The following is an 11,761-nucleotide window of genomic DNA, read 5'->3' as shown; positions in this document are numbered from 1 at the left end:
ATTCCTGGACCCAGGGATGAAGCTGTCAAGGAGTACGGTGAGTGGCAGGCGACAAACGTCACCGATGACACTCTCAAGGCAGCTTTCCGACAAGTATGTGACGTGATGTTCGAGAGTAGCCTTGACCTTGAGCAGGCCTACAAGGATCAAGATCCAGGATTCTTCATCGGCTAAAGGAAATAAAATGGGTATCGCTCGATGTTTCGTAGGAGATATTCGGGAATGGGTCAACGTAAAGAAGGCAATGCCACTTTATGAAGTAATTCAGAGAGATCGGGGCTGGCGTTAAAGTCATTCTCGGAATCGGCTTGACTAACGGTGAAAATCTCTCAAGTTCAATAAAAATCGTGTATTTTCCAAAACCGTAAATTCAAAAGCGCATCCCCAGACATTAACTACTCTATCGACCTTAGAATGCCTCACGTGACACTAGAAAAATCTGTTGGACTACTCTCACATGGGTCGTGTGATCTCGGGTACGACGCTTATAGTTCTAACTAGTTTAACCAGTTAAGTAGTCGGGCTGCCCCCAGGGGCCCCTTCCAATACACACACATACGTGCTGACAAAGTCTAAGCCCCACAAGCCTCATAATAATTGACAGCCACGGCATTCCTTACAATCGTCAGACTTATCTCGATCGACTATGCACGATATGATGCCCTGGCTCGTTATATCTTTTCTTCTTCTCAAATTTATCAAACTTGCTTATTGTATAGAATCTCCGTTCTCGTGGGGTTCGGACGTGTTCTATCCAAACGCCGATCAGAAAGTGCTGTTCCTCACCAATTCTGATCACGAGCAGTCCAAGGCCTTTTTAGCGACATGCCAGTCGCTCATTCGATATCCCTTAGTGGATATTCATTTCGCGTCTTTCCCGGAACTAAGAGATGAGGTATCAAATTTACCTACGGGCCTGTCCCGAGTCAGGTTCCATCCTCTGAATGGAACCCCTTATGCGAAGCGGCTTGAATTGGAAGAGTATCGATTATCGGGTCTATCACACCCCGCTGGCTTCCGCGGCGCTGCAGCTTCGCGAAAAGATTTACCGACCTCCCTAGTACCGTGGAATGGGACCGAGTATCTGGAAATGTATCGCAATATGCTCGACGTGATCAAGACGGTCGATCCAACACTGGTTGTGATCGACCCAATGTTAAGACAGGCAAACGATGCGGTGCTGCAACTGGGCTATCAATATATGATTCTATCTACGAGTAATTTACGCGACGTGCTCGTAACACAGCAGCCAGCGGGGAAAATGATTCGAGAGTTTCCCTGGTGAGTACCAGATATTCATGCACTTAAGTCCTGGCACTAACACGGCTAAAGCATTGGCTCTGGATTCTCGTCCCCTTTGTCCTGGTACCTTGCTTCGTACAATGCCTACCTGTGGCTGCAAAGGGCATTTACAATGGTGTTCTCGTCGCATTTACGCAGATTAAAATCATGCCGACAACATCATGGTGTGGCCAACCCCGTCAATCTTGTCGATTGGTACAGAGACGAAGTCACAGTGCTCATCACTTCTTCCCTCGAAATCGAGTATCCTATATCCGTTCCCCCTAACGTCATAGCATGTGGACCAATTATACCGCTGGCACCGTCACTAACCGGTCGAGACCAACGCTGGCAAGACTGCTTAAAATGCTGGCTCGATTCCCGACGACCTATACTACTAATGACCTACAGAGACTCACAAAAGACGATGCAACTGAAGTCGCGCAGGCGCTCCTTCCCATTCTACTGGAATACGAGCATCTCCAGGCTTTGTGGAATATCAGAAACCAGACAGAAGACTCTCGAACAGGTGACGTCCATTCGGTAGTTGACGCAATATCTTATATATCGCATCGTCGGAGCGCAAGTTGCAACTGAATCCGGCAGGCATCGCGTCATTGTTGACCAGTGAGACCATATCTTGTATTGCCCAGTTACTCTTACCTAAATGGCAAAACGATTACGACTACGCAGTCCAGGCTGAGTGGCTAGGCATCGGCAAAATGGGTGAACAGAGCCCATGCCCCGTTCATAGCCAACGGGGAGTTGGCAGCTGCACTGCGGAGCGTACTGAATCAGGAACGCGAAGGGGTTCGCATCTCGCAGCAAGCCAAGCAGATTAGTTCTGTGCTACAAACTTATCCCGGCCAGGATGCTGCCGTACAAGAGATCTTGAAAACGCTGCGTCTTCCTAAGAACCAAACAAAAGGGCGATGGGGAGCTACCTCAGACGAGTTATGATAGTTTCAGCCATGGGTTACAGCTAGGATTCGCAGGATTCAGATATTCTCCACCAACAGCCTTTGACTAGCATAGATTATCAAAATACTCCGCCGCAATTCCCAATATATAGAGGGATAATCTCCACAGGCTGAAGAGTGTAGGTGGTGGCACTGGTTTCGAGACGCACTGTACATTGGCCATGAAGGTTATTGCTCAGTGGTCAAAGCGTAGGATGTAATGGCAAGGTACAGGACCATACATATCATTTTACTGATGTCCCTCATTTAATTTATCTCCGCTAATGCCTTGGCAGTGGGGCAAGAGAAGAGTTGCTCAGTGTGTATTGGTCAAGCCAATTTCGTGAATGAGTGTGGTGTGTAAGTGGGGGCTTCTGTCTCAAGCCCGAGGGAGAGTCAGCTACAGGTACTTGGAGTTAGCCGTGGAATTGAATAAGAAATATTCGAAGCGGTTCAGTCGACAGAGAATGGTTGATGGGATGTACAGTACCTCTAACAGCATAGTTGGGAAAGCCATGTGGATAATGTCGTTGCTCAAACCTGCCGAGCATTCCGGCTCTTGTCGAGCATGCTTAGTTAGTATATACATGGTCTTAGATAGGTCTCGAGTTTATCTGAATGTTTGCACTGTTTCCTTCATGTTAGTATCTAGATACATGAACGATGCCGCCCAGAGAACACGTTTCTGGAGAGCTGACAAAAAGCAGCTTTTGCGTCTATCCTGAAACCATGAAGAGCGTCTTGTCAGTAAGCACAATGAACTTACTGGCTCCACTGTTACTTGAAATTAGTGGAACAGGCATTCATCTCTTCTTATTATTCCGTGATAATAAGATTTCCCGCAAGCAGTAGTCTCTGCATAACGACTCCGAGGTTTATCGTTGACCGTTCAAAGAGGAAACAACGACAAGGCTGTCGTATTATGGGTCTTTGAACTTGACATTCCGAATGCACGCGTTTCAATGTCTATTGTTATAACGCCAAAGCTACTAAATACTGGAGTCAACTGAGCCGAAAAGAATGACGAAATCTTTCCCCCGTATTATGAACTATAATTCATGGAGAGCCTTCAAGCACACTCAGCAGTACTAGAGCCAACGCACTGTAGAGCTCCAAATTCGAAAGGGGTTCCAGTATTGTTTCCACTCCTGTTCTGCTTGAGCCTCCTCAAGTCTGAATCGATTCACAGCTGCATGGAGCTTCCCGACTGCCTGATGGATGTGTTCATTCCCCACTGGGCTTGTCTCTGGTTCAAAATGGTATTGTAATGCGAGAACCTGTATGTCCTGTATTGTGGATAGTAAAAGTTGGTGGAGGTTTTCGAAACAAGATCGATAGAATCGATTTTCATTTTCTTGTTCGTCACGCTGGCGAACTCTCTCTTCTTTCAGTTCTGAAAGTGACAATCGTTTCCTGGACTTCGAGGATCGTATACGCGTCCTGGTAGTCTCCAAAGCAATGGTAGATCCCCGTGCCATGGCAATCTGGTGATCTAATGTATTCATTTCGGGGAGGTCATGTCGGACAGGAAGGATAATAGGCATCAAGTCCTACGACAAAGTGTCCTTAGGAACTTCCGGCGATCGACTGTAGATGCTTGATGCATCGTCAGGTTGGATGTGCCTTTCAGTAGCTTCAAGTCAATGATCCCGCACCGCCGAAATTAGCTTTAGCTCGAGGCTTGGGGACCCAAAGAACGCAACATAGACAGAATATAGCAAACAATTATACGAATCCTTAGATGCAAGCAAAGAGCACTACTGTGGCTCACTCGTGAATATGGTGCAATAATGAGACCGCATTAAAAAGGCTGGATTCCCCATGGAGCAGGCTCCGGTAGACCGTGTTGAGGAACGTGGATTCCGAAGTGCGCTATTGTGAGGACGCCCGCATTAGTCGAATGGGCACGCTTCCCTGACAAACAAAGTCGTCCGCCTAATTTGGAGGGTCGTTAGATTGCAACTCACTTATCTGGTGCCACAATTGGTTAGGTCGCACAGCCGCCAGTGTGGGTGTAGAAAGCCGGGAAAGAGGGCCAAATCTCGCGCAATGCCAAAATACATATTGAAATGGGAGCGGCTCGATGGCTGTCTGGCGATGCAGACTGGATAACACACACACACACACACTGCCTGTCTGGTGTAGAGGATGCTAGATGAGGCCGTCTGATGCCCTATTGCGGCCGTGCGGGATAATCTTAATACTATATTATGGATAGAAGAAATTGGGTGAATCCTAAATGAATTAGGTAGATAACTTATCTCCCTCTAAGTGTGTCTGGAGATGTACTATGCACTGCAGACATTAAATCATGCCTGAGGCCACACATAGGCTCATTATGTCACCAGTTCTCCCACTACAATATGGACATCAATCGATTGAGAACACGTGTTATGTCAGTTTTCCGTGGCGCCGTTGTTCAGTACAAGTGCACCCCCTCTCAAGAACAAATGGTACCCTGAGCATCTCCTGCAGTGAAGGAACTAAGTGAAACAATTGTACCAGTCGCGGGGCGTGACAGCGCGGGAAGCTGCGCAGGTGTTGTGGAGTGAGTATATCATTAAATTTTCGTCTCCAAGGAACCTTACCTGGGCACCCATTTCATCCAGATATGATGCCCTTCCCATAGGAAGTATAGGACTGCGGGATCTTACTACAGTATAACGTGTGCCAAATTCTAGCTAGGATACCTTTGTCTTCTCCAAGAGCCTTGGAAATCACAGACAATCAATTATTGCAAAGCGAATAAATAACGCATCAACAGGATAATAAAATAGTGAAAGCACATACGACGAGGGAATGAGCGGACGCTATTCCCGAACCCTTCCGCTGCAGGAGATGCGACGAGGTGCGTGGGCTCTGTTCGATCCGCAATGGTTATGTCAAAATGCGAGCCATATACAGTGGGCAAATACGTAGGGAGAATCTTCGTCTCTGCCGCGCCAATGTCCATCAAAGCCATAGCTATCCAGAAGTGAGTCTTGCGTTCGTGCGCTGCTGTAATATACTCGAAGCGGAGGACTGTGCAGTACAACCCGCGGAAGTACACGCCATTAGCCCTTGTAAAAGCAAGTTCTATATCCGGGTCCAATCTAGGAGTATATGTCGGGAAAATTGCTCAGCATTTGGGCACAAGGAATTGTCCCCGCATTTTAACCTTGTTCGGCTCCATAGGTAAATGCGCTAATTATGCTAGAATTCAGCTGGAATGACTTCTTTCATCTTGTTATGATGTTATCCCTTTTATTGAAGCATTCTAGAATTACCTAACTAATTGACCGCACGAGACGGTCATCACTATCAATTGCTCGGCCTCTTGAAGAAAATCATTTTGGCATTAGATAGTTGGTTGCTAGAGCTGCGATATATCCAATATATAGAATCAAGCAAAATTAGATATACAAAGCACATAAGAACAAAAGTACCAGTACATGACAATCACACCGACGAGATCCTAGCCGGAAAGGAGAAATTATTCCGCGGTGCTATCGATGTGCAACTGTGATAGCTTATAGTCAGGATAATAAGCGCCAGGATCGGTGCTGTTCGTCGTACCATTCCAGCAGTATCGCTGGAAACACGCGGTGCAGCTGTCGGGGACCGCAGTGTTGGTACGCTCCAGACTGCGACTGAGAATCGCGCAGCCTAGACAAGTCGGCCAATCGGAGTCAATAGTTCCGTTACCCAGCGTGGCAACGTCGTAGCCGTTCTCAATTATAGCATCACGCTCAGTAATATTGTACTCCAGGTCGAATGTGGACACGTTGGATTGGTAGATATACGGCGCGTTCGGGATATATACAATTAGCGGCGCTGAGCCAGTGATATTGGAGCTGTTGCAGCCAAAGAACGTCGGGCGGTTATTTAGTCCTAGGTTGATGAAGGTGTTCTGGTCCGGTACAGACGGAAATGCGATGCCGCTGCTGTTGCCAAGTGAGCTTAGGCTGCGCTCGTACGTGGCGACCATGGCGGTGCCGTTAGGCCATCGTGTGCTCGTATCAGCAGACGAATCCAGCGCCAGTACCACGTCTACATTGCGCTGCTGCTGTATGAGAGGTTCCAGAGGAATATTCTGAAGGTCCTCTCCGCCATCTACCAGGCTCAAAATGGTGGAATTGGCGTACTCGGACTCGTTGGTATATAGATAGAATGGGTTGGGTTCGTACACGGCGATATCCACATTTTCCTCTCCAAGTGTGCCTAGGATATCGTTAAGGGAATCCTTCAATGCCTGAGGTGCATCAGTGGTGTTGATTAGTAGGAATGCTTGGTTAAATAGCGATGATGAAGTGCCCATCACGAATCCGGCATTGTCGAATCCGCTGACGCACTTTCGACTTTCTGAAAGTGTCCCGGCTGAGAAGTTGGATGCAAGAAACTGGAGAGGAACAAAGGCCTCTAAAGGCGGGTTAAACGTTCCAAGTTCCCACGGATTATATTCGAACACGGTCGTGTTGTCGGGTATGAGGACCTGCCCTGGAGCTCTGCCATCCGCGACGACAATGGGCATAGGTATATTTCCGTTCAGGAAATCATTGCCTTGGGCAAGAGAGGACCAGGTGTAGCTTATACCACCTTCGGTGGCATTAATAAGTTGGTACGCAAGCGACCGACCCCTTCTTATCAGATTAGTACTATTATCCACGAAGGATATACCCAGCAGAGAGACCTTTCTTACCAGTAATCGGTGATCGTGGTGTTGTACCCAGCGTCAGACTTTCCACTCACTGCATCCTCCAACTCCGAGTAGTACTCGGGCGTCGTGATAGAAAAGTCCGTACTCTCCGTTGGGCCGACAAAGACAGAATCCTGGAACAGCCATACTGTTTCGCTGTCTCGCAGCGATGTGACATCCGTGAAGTTATTAAGATAGATAGATCCTACCAGCCAGCTACCCCCGCTTAGCCCAGCGAGATAAGTTGCCGACTGCAGAACGCCTCCCAGCTGGCCGGAATTGTTGGGTGTTCGAGTGTCAAAGGCCTGCAGAGCGCCACCGCCAGTCATCAGCGATCGATAACCACCGCCCGATATAGCAATCCCGATATTTGGGAGTGCAGTCGCATTGGCAGTGTTCTGCTGGACATACGAAGATGCATCAAAGGAGCCGAAGTCTAGTCCACCCAGGAAGTCCTTCATCGCGTCCACCGTAACGTTACGTCGCAGTTGCAGCCATGCGGTTTCGTTCGCCGACAACATTGATCCATTGCGGACGAATGGTTTAGTTGCAGGACAAGTTTCGCCCTCCGGCGTGTAACCATTGGGTGCATTGGGAAATGCCCGTCCGTAAAGCAATGGAGACGGCGCGGTCAGCGAGTCTCGTTGCAGTCTTGCAGCTCTCCCTTGCAGGGTATCTCGTTCATCGGGAGAACCATCAGCGTGGCTGCACACCCCGAGGCATGCAATAAATACAGGAAACAGCTTCAATGTCGTCAGCAATTTCATGGCGATCACTTATAAGTTGCTTGCTGTGCTTAAACCTGAACTGAGTGAATCCCATTCGAAGATATATACGGACGAGAACAGAGTACATGCCTCGGTATCCAGAAGGTCTTTCGTCATGAATCTCCAATAAATAGATCGAACCAAGTATAAAACGTCCTTACACAATTGGTTGTCGCTACTTTGGTAGCTGCTGGAAAGTCAACTAACAGAGCATAATTGTGTCGTCATCGTTCTGTACGTTTTCAGACAAATTGGAAAGTCTTATTACTCACAACTGAATTCAAAGCGTTAAAGAGGATCTAGACTACGGGCGGGACCGTTCTAGCTTGACAGGCCTACGTAGATAGAGTTCAGCTAAACTTTGCACCCGCCCTTTGCAGGATCCAGCCTCTTTTGCGCTTTCTTGGAGGTCCTTAATTATGGTGAACATTGAGTTGCTAAGGCTACTGTTCCGATTTCGGCCTTAGGAAACCCCGAGAATGACACCATGACGTCATTTGTGCCTTGTTCTAGAGCGGATTTTCACATGACTATCTCTGTGACGTTATGTCGCGACGGTTCTGGAAGATCATAGAGCAGCACTGTCTAGTGGGCAAAACCTGGCTGAAAAGAAACGCTTATATAAGCAAATTAAATTTTATTATATTCTTCCCTATAAACTAGAGCGTCTAAGATATAATTTATTAAGCTAGAATATCTTTATCTATTTTATTAAATTTAATAGGGTGGTTTAAAGTTGCTGCCCTTTAGCGGGTATAGATAGTCCGAAATTCCAAAAGAGGTTAGCATTTAGCCCGAAATTCCTAAAGGAGATATAGTCCGAAATATATAGGATCGGCGTGGTCGAAGATGTGTAAGGTCAGTCCTATATTTCGGACTAAGTCGACTCTATATATTTTCGAATAACCTAAATGTAAAGGAATACTAAGGACTAGCGGTAAAGAATTACCCCGCAGTATAATAAGCAAGTCTCGGACCTAATTCGTACGTAAATTAAGAGGGTATCCAGATAATTTAGACTTAGTAAGTGTTACAGACCAAGACGAAGATGAATTTGTGTATCATTAATAAAAGTAACTAAACTAGAGAAGAAGAAGAAGAGAGAAAGAGGGAAACGAGCATGTACGAAATAAAACTACTTCTATCCTAAATTAGGTTAGACCTATAGCTCCTTCCAGATTGCGTTCCCCCTTAGGCCTCCCTTAGGCCTTAAGATAGTTACATATTATATAGTCTCCCTTTTTAGAGAGGCTCGCCCTAAGGCTCTAGTTTTTTATTATCTAGATAATTACCTATAAAGTAATTATTTAAAGTAATATTAAGCTATACTAATAAATATATAGGCGGTCTAGGTAGTACTAAATAATACTTATAAAAAGCTATTAGCTTATTCGGAGTATTTTTAAAATTACTTGTAGGATATTAGTTATTATTCTTAATTGCGATCTATCTAGCCTGATATTAAAGCTTCTAATAATATAGTTAGATATCTATGATTTTATTAACTTTTTATTCTTATTAGTTATTAACTTCTATTAATAAAGCTAGATCTATAATTTAATCTATAAGTAGATTAAAACTTATAATATAATAGAGCTTATCTAAAAAAAAGACTAAGTTGATTCTTAATAGATAATAATAAGTTAAGCTAGTAGCTATAATATTTTTAAAAAAGAATCTTACAAGGGCTACTAAATTAATGAAAGAGTTTTTTACTTAGCTAATTAAGTTTCTAATTTCTAATAATAATAAAGACTATATTATTAATATTAAAATCTACTTAGTGATATTTATTAGCCTAAGTATATTAACGCTCTTAAGCTTATCTAATTTTCTTTTAAATATTCTTTTAGACCTTTTAAAGTTACTAAATATAGTCTTAAGCTTCTTATATTAATTAAGATAATATAGATAGCTTTATAGGTATATCTTAGTCACAGGATATTTATAGCTTATATCCTTACTTAATAAAAGAGGGAGATCTCTCAGTAAAACTTTATTATAAAGCTATAATAGCGAAATCTATGATTATAAGCTAATTAAATTAGTTATCCTAATATTAATTTATTAATATTTAAAGTTACTATATTATATATTAGTTTATAATCTTATTTTAGCTATTTATCTATAAAAATATATTGTTAATAGCTTACGCTTAATCCTTAGGACTTAGTAGACTTTTATCTAGAATTCTAAGATAAATTCGCCTTCTTAGTCTAATGTAATTAAGTTTAATAGGCTAAAGTAATATATAATATTAGAGATAAATAACTAAGCTATCTTTAATATATTAATGGTCTTATAATATAAAAGAGAGACTAACCGCTTACTTAACTAATTAATTACTGGAAATACTTGTCGGGCTATAAGGGGAAAGCTACCACGAAGCACTTCGTGGCCCCTTAAGACCATGGGATCAACCTTAGTCCGGCTAGGTCAGTCAGTGACAGACAAAGGAAGAAGGTCAAAGGTCGTAGGACAGGCTATAGGCAGATATAGCCTAAACGAAGGCAGAACCACAGTCCTGAGGATCAAAGGAAGAATATAGAGATGACTTTGGAAAGTGGAAAATGACTTCAGGAAAGTGGAAATGACTTCAGGAAAGTGGAAATGACTTGATTCTATCTCTGCTAGAAAAGAAGGACGTATTTATAGGCTAGGATAGCCTAGAAATGACGTCTAGAATGACATACAAATGACGTACAGACACTAGGCAGCAACATAATGAAGGTGGCAGAGAAGGGAACCGAAGAAAAGCGAAAAGAATGATGTCAAGGATCGACGGTCTAAGCCACCCCGAAGGCATCCCCGCAGGATCAGGCTATGCATGCGCAAAGGTGGACCATTTTACCCCTAAAGGAAAGTGGTCCGCCTATCCTTAAGGGGACCGAGGGTCGAAGTCTGTTCACCGAGATCCGAAGACCATGGTTGAAGTCCGCGGGCAAGGCATGCCCGAAGGCACCCCCGAAAGTGGTCTGAAATTCTGTTTGTAGAAAGAAAAAAAATCCGGTCACATGATCAATGCAATCTGGTCTTATATGTTGAATATAAGGGTAGATCTTTCTATGTAGCATTGGTCTATATTCCAATACTAATTATAAAGAGAATAATAAGTTAAAGTAGGTTAACTAATACTATATTCGATAGTAGTTAAGCTATATAAGAAAGTAATTCACTAATTCTATTTATAAGGACTTATAGGTTTCTATAGTAGTATCTCTTTAAATAACTAATTCTCTTTCCCTTTTTAATTATCCTTTATTAATAATTATTTAGTTAATAATATCCTAAATATCTTAGTTCTTACATATCTATCCTTTATTAATATATAATAATAATTAGTTAATACTTTTCTCTCGTTTTTAAATAATTAGTTCTTAATACCTAATATTTCTAGAAGCTAGTAAATACTTAAATTAGTATTAAATTCCGGTTTTCTTACTTTAATACCCTTACCCTTAATTCCTTTTTTACTTTAGTATATTAGTCTTAGTCGATTATTAGTATTTATTCTCTATACTAAAATATTAAAGAATAACTTTATCGCTTAGTAGTTAGAGACTAAGTTTAGGAAGAAAAAATAACTTAATTAAGATAGTAACGGTATAGCGATATACGAAGAGTAATTTAATTAAATTATTAATATAAAAATTAGAAAATTAAGCGTAAAGTATCGCTAATACTAAAAAGTCCTTAATTATTTAGTAAGTAGGCGGTATAAAATGATTACCCTAAATCGGTATATAATTAATCTAATATATTATAAATCTACTTACCAGAAGGCTAATATTAAGGAATTACTTATAAATATAGTATATATAAATAATTAAATATAGTATATTCAATTATTTATTTATAATACTCCTATTTAATAGGTATAGAACTTACTAAATATAATAATAATCTTTATATAAGAAGTATAGGAATAGAAGCTTTTATAATTATTTATCTTATTATATTTTCTTTTCTAATTTATTAAATATTCAGAGTTCCGTAATATTGTTATTTTTACCTAACTTACCCTTATATAACCCTATATTTCTTTAGTAATTATAATAAGGTCTTAGCTATAAGGGTAA

The 11,761-nt window shown here is 42.3% G+C and overlaps 2 protein-coding genes across 2 annotated transcripts; one reads left to right on the top strand and one right to left on the bottom strand.

The window, feature by feature from the left end:
- Nucleotides 1-457: 457 nt before the first annotated feature.
- On the top strand, nt 458-2,241 carry N7477_010265 (glycosyltransferase family 1 protein; the record flags this gene model as incomplete). The annotated part of the gene is made up of 5 exons (XM_056971926.1): nt 458-476; nt 720-1,281; nt 1,333-1,570; nt 1,693-1,824; nt 1,993-2,241. The coding sequence occupies 5 exons, from the start codon at nt 458-460 to the stop codon at nt 2,239-2,241; spliced, it is 1,200 nt and encodes a 399-aa protein (XP_056818905.1).
- A 3,471-nt stretch (nt 2,242-5,712) lies between these two features.
- plb2 (lysophospholipase Plb2) lies at nt 5,713-7,682 on the bottom strand (the record flags this gene model as incomplete). The annotated part of the gene is made up of 2 exons (XM_056971925.1): nt 5,713-6,856; nt 6,919-7,682. 2 exons carry the CDS (start codon nt 7,680-7,682, stop codon nt 5,713-5,715), a joined length of 1,908 nt encoding a protein of 635 aa, XP_056818904.1.
- Nucleotides 7,683-11,761: the final 4,079 nt, after the last annotated feature.

This window comes from Penicillium maclennaniae, assembly GCF_028827695.1.
Source record: "Penicillium maclennaniae strain IBT 15551 chromosome Unknown utg000008l:1.0-3552695.0:1.0-3555053.0, whole genome shotgun sequence".
In the NCBI taxonomy this organism is placed as follows: Eukaryota; Fungi; Ascomycota; class Eurotiomycetes; order Eurotiales; family Aspergillaceae; genus Penicillium; species Penicillium maclennaniae.
The sequence above is the reverse complement of the archived record's forward strand: the minus strand, read 5'-3'. Positions and strand labels throughout refer to the sequence as shown.